We start from the raw sequence: 15666 nt of genomic DNA on the forward strand, positions 1-15666 counted from the left end.
ATCCGCCCGCCTCTGCCTCCCGAGTGCTGGGATTAAAGGCGTGCGCCACCACGCCCGGCTTGCCTAGTTCTTTTTAACTGAGATAAACTCTATTTATTTCTCTGAACTTTATTTCTACATAAAAGTAGCCAGGGATTCTGCCTTTGGGAGTCTGGGTTCGTGATCCATTTTGCCAGCCCCTAAGCAAGAGGTCTCAGACACACCAACAGGCTGAGGAGACAAAGGCCTGTTTGGTGTGTGATACTATGCCTGGGGCCAATGCTGAGCTACAAGCCATACTATTGATTTAAGGGAACATTCCAGCCCTCAGTAAAAACAAACAAGCAAGCAAACAAACAAACAAACAGACATTTGCAAAGAACATTCCAGAAGGGCAGTGGAATATGGCAGCAGTATCTGAGACTATTGGATGGTCTCATGTCTGAGAGCCCCACAATGCCTTCTCTTTGTTTTAAACCTAAGTTTCACAGCCGTTCTCATTGGTGAGTGGAAATCAATGAACTGTAGTTCATCAGGCTTTTTTTTTAATTTATTTATTTTGCTGAGGCCTTTGTGCTGGCGCAGCCCTTTGCAAGTTACTAATGGTTTGAGGAGGGTGGGACTCTCACTCACTTCAACTGCAGGTACTCAATAAATGATGCCCTAGACTCGGCTTTGTACTGAGGGTGGACAAGACAGATAAGCTGTGTTCTCAAGCAGCTGAAATCTGGGTGCCCCCAAGAAGACGCTAGAAGATGGACAGTAGACAGCTAAACAAAAAGTACAGCATATTTTCCATAGCTCAGTGCTGGGGGAGGGGAACGTGATTGAGGGTGTGCTGGGGACAGGAGCCTTTTTAGAGGGGGACGCGGATGAAGAAGACAGCCTTAGGGAAGACCCAGGAGCATCCACAGCCTCTGAGAGAGGGGGCTACAAAAAAATGAGACCCGTGAACCTCTCAGACTGACCGAGAGAGGTCACGACCTCCCTGCCCTCAGTGCCTCTGGCTGTTGGGGTGAGAACATGAAGTGGGGCATTAGCTAAGGAGGAAGACCCGCCAGCTCTCCATCACCACACCCCCACCTAGCAGGCAGTCACCTGATCCTCCTGAAGAGCCCGTGACCTAACCAGTTTCCACCTTGCTTCTAGGGAGTGCATAGCTATACAGTAGAATTTTTGTTTGTTTGTTTCGTGTAGGGTTCTGTTGGTCCTTTTCCAAGTATCAATCAGAACTGCATGCCAGCCTCCGCTCCTTGGAAATAATTAAATGAAATGACGTACTTGATTTTTTTTTTCCTTCAGCGATTTGCATCTGCTGAAGGAATCTATCTTAAGTCTTGAGGCGGAGCCCTGTGGGACGACACAAGTGCTTGGGGGTGGTGTTGGTGGAGGGAGCGTTGCTAAACACGCAAGTGGACGAAATGCTTTATTTTGCAACCTATTCCCTTCAGGAAGCTGCTTTTTGTGAAAATATTCGCGAATTCAAAGTAAAGGTCCTACTCACTATTTAGTATGGCTTTCCACCTTCCTCTGGTTTTAAAATGTATTTTTAATGTTTTAGACATGGTCCAACTTGGCAGGCTGGTTCTCAACTCGTTAAGTGTCCGAAGATGACCTTGAACTCTTGATGCTTATTGCTTCCATTTCTGCGTGCTGGGATCACAGGCAGGCACCACACGTGGCTCGGCATGGCCTCTTTATATTGGTAAAATTAACCTTTCATGCTAGGCTCTGTACAGACCTCCTCGACAGAGGCGACAATCCGTAATTTAAGCATAGATTTGGGATTGATGGCTCCTTCTCTTCCACTGCGGGAAGTGTAAGGCTAATATAGCAGCCATCATTTTAAAGGCAAAGTCAAGCACCTAGCATAGGCGTAGCTGCTTACAGCATAACCTGTGACTTCTATGCAGACGTGTGTCAAAGGCTGTGTGAATTTAAAAAAAAAAAAAAACACCCAAACGAATTAAAACTTCTTCCTTCCCCAAGAGTGGGATTCCCTGGCTGGGCACAGAACCCGCAGGGGAAGGAAGGGCGGGTGTTGGCGTGCGGTGGAGACGGGGCTTGGGGGTGTGGGATGCGGTGTTCCCGAGGCGACAGATGAGCGCTTTTTGACTGTGTGGGAAGGGAACTGCGGAATTCCTCCCCTGGGTTGTGGAGGGGGGCTCTGAAGGAGACATTAGGATGCAGAGCAAGGCACGCGCAGCCCAGGGCGCGGAGGCAAGCCAAGGACACCCGTCTGAACGCGCCGCGGCCACCCGCGTCCGGGCGGCTCCCTGCCACCGCGTCGCGAGGCCCCAGGCACTCCCCCAGCGGCCGGGCAAGGAGCACAGGGCGCCCACCCGTGAGCTCCGCGCCCTACTCCCGCGCGCGCGGCCGACACGCGAAAGCCACGGCCGAGGAAGCCGGGGCTCGCCTTCCAGCCCACCCGGGCCGCAGCCAGCACAGCGCGGACGCGAGGGAAGTGCGGTGCGCGCGCACAGGCGCGCGCGGCCTGGATCCGGGTTACTGGGGGCGGCGCGCGGGAGGGGGCGGGGCCTGCCGGCGGCGTGGGCGCGCAGCGCGCGCGCGGGAGGACGCCCGGGGAGGGGGCGGGGCCGCGCCTCCCGCGCCGCGCTGGGCTCTCTCGGCCAATGAGCGGCGTCCACATGCCGCGGCGGCGGCGAGAGGGGAGGCAGCGGCGGATAAATGCTATTAGAGCAGCCGCCGCGGAGCCGTCCCCGACGCCACCTCCCGTCTCCTCCACCGCAGTTTCCTCCGCCGCCGCTGTCGGGGGTGCAGAGCTGAGGGGCTCGGGCAGGCGCGCCGCGCAGCTCCTCTCCGGTCGCCTGCCTCGCTGTCCCCGGCGCCGAGGGCTCGTCCGGGCGCTCGTCCTCGGTCGCTCCGGCTCGCCCCGGCGCTGCACCGCGGCCTGCGCTGCCCGCGGCCGGCTGGTGGCTGAGGCGGCGACGCACACTCGCGGCGCGGCGGGAGGCTCGCAGCCCCTCGGGCGGACTCGGCGAGGCCGGGCCGCGTGCGGCGGTTTCTGGGGGAGGGGGCTCGGGTGATTCAGCGCCCGGTCAGGCGGAAGCGGCCGCCGCCGCCGCGGAGGAGGAGAAAGAGGAGGGGACAGCTGTCCGCGCCCGGGCGCCCGCGGTGGCACGAGCCCGCGGCCCGAGTGCGAGGCGGAGGCGAGGAGGCCGCGGGGACGCGAGGCGAGGCCGGCCGGGTCCCCCGCAGCCATGGAGAACGCTCACACAAAGACGGTGGAGGAGGTGCTGGGCCACTTCGGCGTCAACGAGAGCACCGGGCTGAGCCTGGAGCAGGTCAAGAAGCTCAAGGAGAGATGGGGTTCCAACGGTAAGTGCGGGGCGCCCGGGTTGCAGCGGCGCGGCGCGGGCCCGAGCGCCAAGGAAGATGGCTGACCCGGCTCCACCTCGTGGGGCTCGGCTCGGCTCGGCGCCCGACTGCTGCTGGAGGCCCGGCTGTCTGCGCGTGGGTCCGGGCCGTCCCCGACCTCCAGGGTCTCGAGCCGGTGACCTTCCCGGCGCTCAGAGGGGTGGGGTGGGGCGGGAGGAAGGGGCTCCTGCGGCTGGGCTGAGACCCCCCTCGGATTTGTGAGGCGTCGATGTGGTTGAGAAAACCCTAAGTCCATTTCTTGTACTCCCCAAAGTTACACATCTGGCAGAAGTGATGACCCAGCTGAAATGACTGCAGGGTCCTGGGAGGCCGGAGAGGGCTTACGGGCAGTTCCGTGGGCATTGGTGCCGGGACTGCACAGTTTCCTCGGGGTATCAGAGTGGAGAGACAAAGGTTGAAGGTTCATGTACCTACATCTGTCTTTAAGACTATGATGGTGGTGAATTCAGGTTTTATAAAAGCGCTAATAAAAAAAAATGTCTTTTTCTTTCTCCTTTCACAACATTGCCTGGCGAATTTCGGTCTAACAGAATTACCGGCTGAAGAAGGTAAGTAGTCTTAGCGTTATTTTGGAGAAGTAGTTGTGTGTGTGTGTGTGTGTGTGTATGTCTGTGTGTGCGTGCAGACTCGGACTGGTTGATGTGGAGAATTGAAACAAATACGTTTATTTATTTATTTATTTTTTTTCTAACAGGAAAAACCTTGCTGGAACTTGTGATTGAGCAGTTTGAAGACTTACTAGTTAGAATTTTATTGCTGGCAGCATGTATATCTTTCGTAAGTATTAAAAAATATATATTTTTCTCTGCCCATAAAAGCTGAAAATAATTTAATCGGTACACTAGAAAAAAAATAATGGCCATTGAGTTTCTGTGTTTAAAAAAAACCCCACAAAAATAATCTAAGTATTATAGACCAAAAAAACCCCTAGAAGCTGTTTTGTTTAGGAAATAGACGCCTGGCTTTACAGTGCGGTGAGACTGCAGGGTCTCTGAAATTCTTGTGACCTGTCAGTTTTTAGTATCAAAGTTTTTCATTGCGAGGCCCTCTCTGCTGGGTTCTTGCATTTGTTATCATGTTGTAAGATCATACTTAGATGGTGTTGGGCACTTTGTAAATAGAACGTACAAAGGGAATATTCCAGTTGCTCTGCCTTCCTGGTAGTGGCAGGGTGACAGTTGTTCCTGACAGTGACAAGAATGATGACGGCAGTGATGGCAGCACTGTTGACCAAATTTGGTCACTGACCTTTAGGATGGCATCTAACCTGGACCCCTGTCTTGAGTGATTCCTAGATTGAGAGAGCAAAGTTCCGCACTCTTGGTTCTGAGTATTAAAGGGAGAATGAGGGCAGAGGCTTTCCTCCTTGTTCTGCACGGGCTTCACCCTGTGTGGTTGCGAAGACACTAGTGAAATGCAGAGACCGCCCAACAGATGGCAGGGGTATTCTCAGTTATTAACAGGACAGTGGGCTTTGTAGTCACCTTTAAAATGGTGATACTGTTACACAGATGGTCTTAACCTTCATGTCATACACTGATTTTTGTTCTTAGAGCACTGTATTATACTGTGGTAGGAAGTAAAAATCATAGAATATTTGTTTTAGGTTTCACAAAATTGACAAATGTATGTAGTCAGTCACATGTAAGTCTGACCCAGGGGTCCTGTAAACTAGCATAGAGGATTGTTTAGCGAACTTACTGAGTTAAGGTGAAAGAAAGATTAATTTTTTGCTATTTTTAAAATAAGTATTGGTGACAAAGGTGACGTTTAAGAGCAATTGTGTGCGTGACTTTTGCCCTAAAACTTTAGTGTGTTATGTTAGCTAAGTGTTATATGACCATTACTAGTTCATTTCTCAAGAATCTTTTTTGTTGTTTTGGGTTTTTGAGACAGGGTTTTTCTGTGTAACAGCCCTACTGTCCTGGACTCTCTGTAGACCAGGGTGGCAAAACCACCTGCTTCTGTCCCCTAAGTGCTGGGATTAAAGGCGTGCACCACCATGCTGAGATAGGTAACAAGAATTTTACCTGTAGTTTTCATTGAATAAAATATAGACTCTAATAGCAAACCATTCAGCATACCCTGGGTCATTTATTCTGTACCTGCTACATATATCTTGTGAGTAATTTTTAAAGATTGGGCCAGTAAATGACTGCTTCATCGGTCAACAAGATAAATGGAATTGTTTGATTATATTTTGAGCATGTTGCTATGACATAAATTATATTTGGGGATTGTTTAGGGTTTGTGTTTATGTAAGCTACATAATTCTGAAAGTCTCTGCTTTGGCAGTTAAACGCTGGCATTCAATCACTAAGGCCATCAAGGACTTAGAAATGAACTAGTTGATATATACAAGGCATAGGCAAAATGCATTCTTTTTAATATTTTAGTTTATTGTATTGGTGGAGTTTTCTGTGTGTGTCCTGTCCCTCCGGTTCCCCCCAATGCCCCCCCTGGACACCCCCCCCAGCAGAGTTTCTTTGTGTAACCTTGACTGTCCTGTACTCACTTTGTAGACCAGGTCGCCCTCAAACTCACAGCGATCCACTTGCCTCTACCTCCGGAGTGCTGGAATTAAAGGCGTGTGCCGCCACCACCACCCGGCTACATTGGTGTTCTTTGACTGCATGTAGGTCTGTGTGGGGGTATCGCATCCCCTGAAACAGTAGTTACAGTTTTACGAAGCCATGTAGGTGCTGGGGCTTGAACTCAGGTCCTCTGGAAGAGCAGCCAGTGCTCTTAACTGCTGAGCCATCTTTCCAACCCACGAAATGCATTCGTTTTTTGATTTTTGTTTTGTTTCGGTTTTTGAGACAGGGTTTCTCTGTGTAATAGCCCTGGCTATCCCAGACCTCTCTTTGTAGACCAGGCTGGCCTCGAACTCAAAGTGATCCATCTGCCTCTGCCTCCCAAGTGCTGGGATTAAAGGCATGTGCCACCAAGACCAACTTACAAAATGCATTCTTACTGGTTCTTTTTGTGTTATTATTTGAAGCAGTCTTGGAAATAGTGCTGCTTGTCAGTTTACAGGTTATTGGCTATTGGATCCCAGAGGGATTTGAAATTGTGAGCGTACAGTTTAACTTTTTAAACAAATTGAATTTAGTGATAGTAATTAGGAATGTATTGTTTGTAATCATTTTCGTATTTTAAGCACTTAGCTTTTTTGTAGGAGAGGACATTGCCTGTTAGTGCTGTCTTTGTAGTTGAAATGTGAGTTTGTTTTCAGTAACTGCTTGACATTCTTGCTCAGGAAATGTGAACTGTTATATTTTTGTTATGGGTTATTAAATGGTTGAAGAATAAGTGTTTAGGAAGTGCTTTTATATATATATATGTGCAAATTCACTTAATTTGCTTTGGTTTATTTGATCAGGATTGTGGATAGATTAAGATACTATTCAGAGGCAACTCTAAAATCTGTACCCATTGTGTTACTGACCTAAAACCTTTAAAAATAAACTCCAAGGTTGCTTTATTTCAAAAGCAGAGCTCCAGGAAGCTAAGGCATCAGGACAGCCTGAGCTAGAGTAAGAAAAAAGAAAACTTGTGCTCTAGAAGCTATCTTCTGTTGGTGTTCGTGGAGGCTTGGCAGTGCTGTGTGCTGCGTGCTGCTTGATCTGTCCTTGATTTCTTGTGTTTCTGTTACTGCTTGTGTGTGTGTGTGTGTGTGTGTGTGTGTGTGTGTGTGTACGGTGTAGGTACATGAATGCTTGTTCAGGAATGTGGGTGTACGTGTGTGTGCAGAGGCCAGAAGTTGACATCAGGTGCCTTGCTTAATGATTCCACCTTCTGTCCTGAGGCCGGGTGTCTAGATTAAACCCAGAGCCAGCTTGCCTCTGCCTTTGTGGATACCTGAGGTCTAAACCTAAGTGGTAGACACTGCGTACTCAGCCTTGTTTCAGACCCCAGGTTGGTTGGTTGGTTGGTTGGTTGGTTTGAGACAGGGTTTCTCTGTGTGGCTTTGGTTGTCCTTGAACTCACTCTAGAGCAGACTGCCCCTGAGATCCCCTTGCTTTGCTTAGCCTGTTAGGTGCCATGATTGATTACAGGCGTGTGCCACCAACTTCAGCTGATTATTTTCATAGTTTCTAAAAAAGAGCATTGACTTGTGGTAGTCAGTATATTCTTACTGACATAACAGGAGAAACACGGTAGAATGCTCAGGGTCTTTTGTAGAAGTGAATAAGCAGTTCTCATAAATCGGCAGGTTCTCCTCAGGGTAGAATGATATTAATGATTTATTTCAACTATCAGACTAGTAAACTGTTAACTACAGTTAATGTTTTGTTCTGGCAAAAACAAAACAGAAAACTGCATTAATATTTTACACTTGTGGCCCATGGGGACAGTTTAACTTGCAGTATTCAAAGTTGTTTCTTTTTAAAAAGTCAATTCAGATATGGTGGCGCGTAGCTGTAATCTTAGTATTTGGTAGCTAAGTAGGTGGTTAGGAGTTCAAGGTATATAGTGAGTTGGAGGTTAGCCTGGGCTATCTAAGACTGTCTTAGCAAAATGCGTTTCCCTTTGCACATGGATGTTAGAATTCCTTAATTTGACGTCATTCGCTACTTTTGTTTCATTTGGGTTTCCATTCTCTTAGGTTACTAACTTGAAATATACTGCATCATATGTTGCCTTACTGGAATGCCCGCCGGCTCCCCCGCCCCCAACACCTGACAGGGGCACCAGGCCTAATAGGGAACATGGGTCTGTTACTGTGAACTGTGCTGTTGAGAAAGTAAAGCAGAGGGGCTGTAGTAAGGGAGTTAGCTATAGGGAAGAGAGTGCAGGCTTTAATAGAGGATTGTCTGACTTCACAAGGTGACCTGGGTAGAGATCTGAGGGAGCGTGCCATCGGGCTACATTGGAAGTTGACTTGTCTAGGCCATAGTGACCAATGGTGAATCTGCATAGGATTCTTTGTTCTTTGCCCATAACCTATTTTACACTTCTTAGATTGAGTCTAAAATCCTTTTTGGTATATATTTTGAGACAGGGTTTCTCTTTGTAGTCCTGGCTATGCAGGAGACTAGGACCGTGTAGACCATGCTGGTCTTGAACTATCTGAGATCCTCTTTTATTTTTTATTTTTTTGGTAGGTTTTTCTAGACAGGGTTTCTCTGTGTAGCCTTCGCTGTCCTGGACTCACTTTGTAGACCAGGCTGGCCTTGAACTCACAGCGATCTGCCTGCCTCTGCCTCCCGAGTGCTGGGATTAAAGGCGTGCGCCACCACCGCCTGGCTCTGAGATCCTCTTGCCACCGCAATGGGCCCCGTGCTTCTTCAGTGTCTCAAATATTGGAATGAATTTGTTTCTGGCATATTGATGAAACGTGGCATCTGTTTTTGCTTTGCTTGTTTTCAGTGATTTGATACAGTTCATATTATGGTGATTTAATTTTTTATTTTACTTATTTAAAATATAAATTAAAAGATGATTTGAAGAGGAAACATTAATGTTTACCCTGCTTTCTCTACTATAGGAATAGAATCCAGGGCCTTGAGCTTTTGGTTCTCTTGTCCCAGCCTCTTGTGTGATGGGATTACACTTACCTCTGGCATAGCTTTTGAAGTGTTTTATAGACGAGAATGGATTCTAGTTCATGTTAGGTATTTTTTGAGTTTTGTTGTTTTAGGTTTCGTTGTTGTGTTTCGGTTTTTTGTTTGTTTGTAGTCAGGTGTCCATCCACCCCGCCCCCGCCCAACCCCCCACCCCCCGAGTTTCTCTGTGTAGCCTTGGCTGGCCTTGACCTCACAGAAATCCGTCTGCCTCCTGAGTTCTGGGATTAAAGGCATGTGCTGCCACCGCCCAACTGTTCTTTTGGTTTTTTGAGACAAGGTTTTTCCGTGTAGTCTTGACTGTCCTGGACTCACTTTGTAGACCAGGCTGGCCTCAAACCACCTGTCTCTGCCTCCCAAGTGCTGGGATTAAAGGCATGCATCCCCATGCCCGGCCAGCTTTTAAACTTTGAATAGGTTTGGATACCATTCTTAGCTGATTTGGCCACTAGTTTCTCACCTAAAATAACTAGTGCATCTGTAGAACCTTCAAGTGTGGATAGTCTCTGTTTTTTATTCAACAGGTCACTTGGAAGGCAAATTTCGTATGCTGGTCACATTGGGATTCTTACATTCCGTGTCTTGACTAGTAGCGGTTTGTGGGACTCTAGTAATTCTGACCCTGCTCATCTTTTCCTTCACCCCAGCTGTTCAGGGATATTGCCCTAAGTTGTCACCAAGACTGGCTGCCAAGAAGGAAAGTCATACCCACTTTAGCAAGGCGTGAAGCTTATCTTAGAGCCGCTAATGCCTTACTGACCTTTTGGAAAGGGCTGCAGTCAGTCATGAAGTTGCACTTTTCCTTCTTTAAGAGCTAATTAAGTTTCTTATTTCTGATATGTTCTCCTTGGCAAATGTTTGGAAGGCTGTATCAGCAGCTGTGATCCTGCATCTATCAAAATTTATAACTTCCTAGAGAAGTTTTCATTCTGGCAGAAATCCTGGCCTTAGTTCTGGAAATGCCCTGTTGAAAGCTTGCTGCAGTATTTATTACGTTCTGGTTTTCTCCTGCCCTACTTGTCAAGGGTAAATGACATATGTCAGAGTCCGGGGACTTTGTCTTTGGTTTTTCTTTGATCTTATTCTTTGCTAGTTCAGTGTCATTCCTCTTTAGTTTTATTTTGTCTTAATTACCTTCTGGTCATTTGCTATTTGTGTTTAAAAAAACAAAATCTCCATTGAGTACAAATGCTATGTGGGTTCATTATTTTTACCTTTATTTTACTTATAACACAAGGTTGGACATGTATACACACATACGTATGTATGTTTTGAGACAGAGTGTCTATTACATCCTAGACAAAGCCGGCCTGGAACTCAGAGATCCACCTGTGTCTGCCTCCTGAGATCTAGATATAAATGATTCGGTTTGTGTCTGTGTACACAGGGGGCAGATAACAACTTTATGGAGTTGGTTCTTTCCTCCCATTTTTATGTGAGTTCCAGGGATTGAATTCAGGTTGCCAAGCTTGTAGGGTAGGTGTCTTTACCTGATAAGCCATCTTGCTCTCCTAGATAATCTTTTAAAGACCTAGATTGTGAAGCTAGGTGGCGGTGGCTCACACTTGTAATCCCAGCACTCAGGGCAGAGGCAGGTGGATCGCTGTGAGTTTGAGGCCAGCCTGGTCTATAAAGTGAGTCCAGGACACCAAGGCTACACAGAGAAACCCTGTCTCAACCCCTCCCTCTCCCAAAAGACCTATAAGCACCCCTTCCCCCTCCCCCATGCACACTTGCACGGACAAAGCAAAGCCCACCTCCTAGATCCAGTCACTTAGGTTGGCAGGTTTCTGATAAAATTGCCACTGATGTTTGCTAGGCCCTGGTCCTGGATAATGGGGGAGAGCTTCTGTGCATGTGTGACATGGACCTTGTATGCAGGTCAGAGGACAACTTCCAGGAGTCAGTTGTCAAATCCTTCCACTCCGAGTTACAGAATTAAATTCAGACCATCAGGCTGGCACAGCAAGTGCTTTACCTACTTAGCCATCTCACTTGCCCTCCTGGTTAACTTTTAACTCTGTGGCAGTGGTTCTAACCCTGTGGCTTGTGACTCCTTTGGGGGCCAAAGTCATGACAATTCATGACGGCAACAAAATTATTGTTATGAAGTAGCAACAAAAATAATTTTATGGTTGGTGCCACCTCAACACAATGAACTGTATTAAAGGGTCACAGCATTAGGAAGGTTGAGACCACTGCCTTAGGTGCTCTGGTTTTGTTTTGTTTTTTGAGACAGGGTTTCTCTGTGTAGCCTTGGCTGTCCTGGACTTGCTTTGTAGACCAGGCTGGCCTCAAACTCAAAGAGATTCACCTGCTTCTGTCTCCATGAGTGCTGGGATTAAAGGCCTGAGCCACCATGCCCAGCTCCAAGTTTTTAGTAACTCACTGTGTTCTTTTTGTCATCTTCACAGTATCTTGAGTATCTTGGCTATTAAATTGTAGTTGGTTGGGGTGAGAGTATGGATCTTGCCTTGTTGCCGTAAACTAGCAATCATCCTGCCTTGCCCTCCTAGCATAGGTCAAGGATGGTTTGTTTGTTTTTTGTTTTTGAGACAGGGTTTCTCTGTGAAATATCCCTGGCTGTCCCAGACTTGCTTTGTAGACCAGGCTGGCCTTGGAACTCACAGTGATCCTCCTGTCTCTGCCTCCCAAGTACTGGGATTAAAAGTGTGCGCCACCACCGCCCAGCCAAGATGGTTTTTTTGTTTGTTTGTAATTGCGTTTTGATTGTGTGTGTAAGAGAGAGCATTCATGCCTTTTGAGAGAAGTTTTCCTCCTTTTACCGTGGGATTGATTGAATTTAGACATCAGTTTTGGCAGCAGGCAATTTTACCAGATGCACCAGCTCCCTGGCCCGGTTTGTTTTATTTATTTGGGGGGGAATTTCTGTAATTTCTGAAGTGCTGTATTGAAATACTAGGAGTTGTGTGGTGAATAGCCTTTCAAATACATTCCCAGTCTCCGAACAGCCTTGTGTAATTCTGGTAGTACCACTGAGAAGTAGGGAGATTAAGTTGGTCTACATTGAATTTGAGTGAATGGCCAATTATTTTTTCTCTAAATGTTTTGTTTGTTTTTTAACTAATTCCAGGCCATGTATGTCTATGACTTGATGTGAATTTTTAATAAATTATTATTTGGTAAATAAGGGTTTTCCTTATACTAATTCCTATAATGTAAGATCCTTTTATTATAAAAGTAGCTAAGTCTAAAAGCACATAAGCAAGTTTAACGTGCCATTTTTTTCTTCTAGGTTTTGGCTTGGTTTGAAGAAGGTGAAGAAACAATTACAGCCTTTGTAGAACCTTTTGTAATTCTGCTTATATTAGTAGCCAATGCAATTGTGGGTGTATGGCAGGTAAGCAAACAATACTTGCAACAGTTTTAAGTGTTATGTTTTAGTATTTTTGTTTTTTTTTGTTGTTTTTTTTTTCCCCAAGACAGGGCTTCTCTGTGTAGCCTTGGCTGTCCTAGAACTTACTCTGTAGACTAGGCTGGCCTTGACTCACAGGGATCTACCCGCCTCTGCCTCCCAAGTGCTGGGATTACAGGCCTGCACCAACACTCTCGGCTGGCTAGCTTCCTTTCTTCCTTCCTTCTTTCCTTTCCTTTCTGCCTTTCTGTCGTTGGTCAGGGTCTCTTTACATGGCTCTGGCTTTCCTGAACTGCTACCACTCACTATGTAGACCAGCGTGGTCTGGAACTCATAGAGGGAAGCCAGGTGTGATGGTGCACACATTTAATCCCAGCACTCGGGAGGCAGGGGCAGGTGGATCGCTGTGAGTTTGAGGCCAGCCTGGTCTACAAAGTGAGTCCAGGACAGCCAAGGCTACACAGAGAAACTGTCTTGAAAAACCAAAAAGGGGACGGACAGGGAGAGATGAGCATAAAAGCAAACTGGAGTAGACATGGATAAGAGGCCTGGGTATGGCAGAACCTTTTGAGACTATTCTGGGCAGTAGTAGCAAGATCCCATTTCCAAAAAAGAAGAAAGAATTAACAATGGGAAGCTACAGGAAACCAGAGAAATATGAGGACTATAATCTGCCTTTTTATTTATGGTGGCTTGAGGACAAACGTGATGAAAATGTTTTATATTTTTCTTAGATTGTGGAGTTGGGAGGATCGCTCTAAATACCCTAAATTGTTTTCAAGTTGCTCCTGCTTTCTCTCCGTTACTCAGGCTTTGCCTGCACACAGGATGAAAGCTCATTTATCGTTGAACAGAACAGAAATGGCATTCTTCAAAGTTTTTAATTATTTTTGGTAACGGGACATTTTACTGTGCAGCTCAGGCGGCTGCAAACTCAACGCTCTTGTGTTTCAGCCTCTCAAGAATTTGGGATTACAGGTGAACACTAGAGTGTTTGGATTGCCATCAGACACACTTTACAGACAGTCCTGGGGTGACTGTCTGTGACCCCAGCTCTCAGCAGGTACAGGCAGAGAGCAGTTCACTGCCTCTAACACTCCCCTGCCCCTTTTTTCTCCAATGTTAAAAATTTTAAGATAGGTATTTTCCAGGCACAAACTCAATTTTTAAGTTGTCATCATGGTGTCTTGTGTCCGTCAGTTCCTGCTTCCCCAGGCAGCGTTTCTGGCCTCAAACTCATAGAGATCAACTTATCTCTGCCTCCTGAGTGTTGGAATTAAAGGCGTGCACCACCAGGACCCAGCTAGTTTTAAAATTTTAATTCTGCTTTTGTTTTCTTTCTGGGTGATATGAGATACTAAGGCATATTTTCTAATGTGTTTTGGTTCTGAGGAAGTGTATCTCTCTCTCTCTCTTTTTTTTTTTGTTTGTTTGTTTTGTTTTTTGACACAGGGTTTCCCTGTGTAGCTCTGACTGTCCTGGACTTACTCTGTAGACCAGGCTGGCCTCGAACGCACAGAGATCCGCCTGCCTCTGCCTCCCGAGGGCTGGGATTAAAGGCGTGCACCACCATGCCAGGCCGATGAAGTGTATCAGCCTCCAACCCCCAATTCTGCCTGAAACTCCAGACTGCAGGGATTGCAGGCATGCATTACCACACCACACTTGTTTTATTTGTGAGACCCTAGTGACAGGGTCTCTAGGTAGCCCTGGCAGGCCTGGACCTGCAGAGGACTCGTTTCCTCTGTCTCCTGAGTACTGGGTCGAATCGAGGGTGTGCACCATGCCTGGCTCAACTTTTTACTTTTAAAACAGAACTATGAATGTGTTTGTAAATGTTTGTATTAAAATGCCAGTTGTTTAGTGTAGATGTCATTAATGTGCATTAATATTCTAAGTTTTAATGTCTAATCTAGAAATGTTTTAAAAATATTTAAACCAGGCAGGTTTATCATACATACTTGGTTTTTCTTCATAAAGGAAAGAAATGCGGAAAATGCAATAGAAGCTCTTAAAGAGTATGAACCTGAAATGGGCAAAGTTTATCGACAGGACAGAAAGAGTGTTCAGCGAATTAAAGCTAAAGACATAGTTCCTGGGGATATTGTGGAAATTGCTGGTGAGTTGGGTTCATCATTTTCTCTTTTCTTAGATTGTATTTCTAAGGTCTAGAGGTTTATTTGGTCTTTTGTGTTTAAACTCTTTTTTAAAAAATTTTTGCATATGGGGATTTGCCTGCACGTATCTGAGGATTGCATGTATCTGAGGATTGCATGTGTGCCTGGTGCCTACAGAATTCAGAACAGGGCAGCTAATTCCTTGGACCTGGAGTAAGTAAATGGACCTGTGGGTGCTGGGAATTGAACTCTGATCTGCCCGAAGAGTGGCCAGGTCTTAACTATTGAGCCATCTCTTTAGATCTGTTTGTTTTTCATTATTATACTTATTTTTTAAAAAATATCAGTTATATTATGCCATTTCAGTGCATATTTGAAACATTTCAGTACACACACACACACATATATATGTTTTTTTTTTTTTTTAAGATTTATTTATTTATTTTGTACACAGTGTTCTGCCTTTACATCAGAAGATGGCACCAGGTCTCATTATAGATGGTTGTGAGCCACCATGTGGTTGCTGGGAATTGAACTCAGTACTTTTGGAAGAGCAGCCAGTGCTGTAAACCTCTGAGCCATCTCTCTAGCCTCATCTTTATATTCTTAATAATATATGTTTTGAGGTTTGTTATATGAGAAGGAATTTCACTGTGTTATTGAGTCTGGTCTCAAATTCCTAGATGGAAGTGATCCTTCTGCGTCAGCCTTCTAAAAGGCTTTTGTGTTTTGGATGAAATGTCTGAGGAACTGTGGTTAGTGATTAGCTGTGGGTATCAGGTGTGGAACACTAGTGTTGGATGTGGAGCTCAGGGCTGAGGTCACAATTTGCTGTAGTGATTAACTGATTAAAGCTGCTTGAGTAGTCTGTCCCCCCCGCCCCCTTTTTTTTTTTGAAGTGGGTTCTCAACTCAGGTCTTATTGCTAGTGTGGTACATGGATATTTCACTGACTAAGCTCCTCTTTTGATAATGATGTTTGTTTGTTTTTCACTTTTAAGGCAGGGTCTTGCTGGGTAGCCCTGGCTGGCCTCGAACTCAGATTTGTCTTGCCTCTGCCTTGTCAGTTTTGGGGTAAAGCCATGCAATACTTTGCCTGGCACCATTTTATTTTTTGAAACAAGGTTTTTTATAACACCAGGTTGGTGTTTAACTCTATTAGACTGGCACCTCAAACTCCTAATCCTCCTCTTAGGTCCCCAGGATTGGTGTGATCTATCCTGGTTTTG

The 15666-nt window shown here is 46.2% G+C and overlaps 1 protein-coding gene across 2 annotated transcripts in view; it reads left to right on the forward strand.

Moving 5' to 3' along the window:
- The first annotated feature begins 2644 nt into the window (after positions 1-2644).
- ATP2A2 (ATPase sarcoplasmic/endoplasmic reticulum Ca2+ transporting 2) overlaps positions 2645-15666 on the forward strand; it is a 55148-nt gene continuing 42126 nt past the window's right edge. Inside the window, exons 1-5 of one of the 2 annotated variants that reach the window (XR_014775598.1) lie at positions 2645-3318; positions 3909-3926; positions 4073-4155; positions 12202-12306; positions 14302-14440. Coding sequence is in view for 1 of the 2 variants with exons in the window: in XM_084762684.1 (XP_084618810.1) it covers positions 3201-3318; positions 3909-3926; positions 4073-4155; positions 12202-12306; positions 14302-14440 (463 nt within the window). In the remaining variant the exon portion in view is untranslated. The remainder of the gene's footprint in view (positions 3319-3908; positions 3927-4072; positions 4156-12201; positions 12307-14301; positions 14441-15666) is intronic. The other variant, XM_084762684.1, reaches the window with a different exon arrangement.

The sequence above is a fragment of the Acomys minous genome (assembly GCF_964271855.1).
Source record: "Acomys minous genome assembly, chromosome: 16".
Lineage (NCBI taxonomy): Eukaryota > Metazoa > Chordata > Mammalia > Rodentia > Muridae > Acomys > Acomys minous.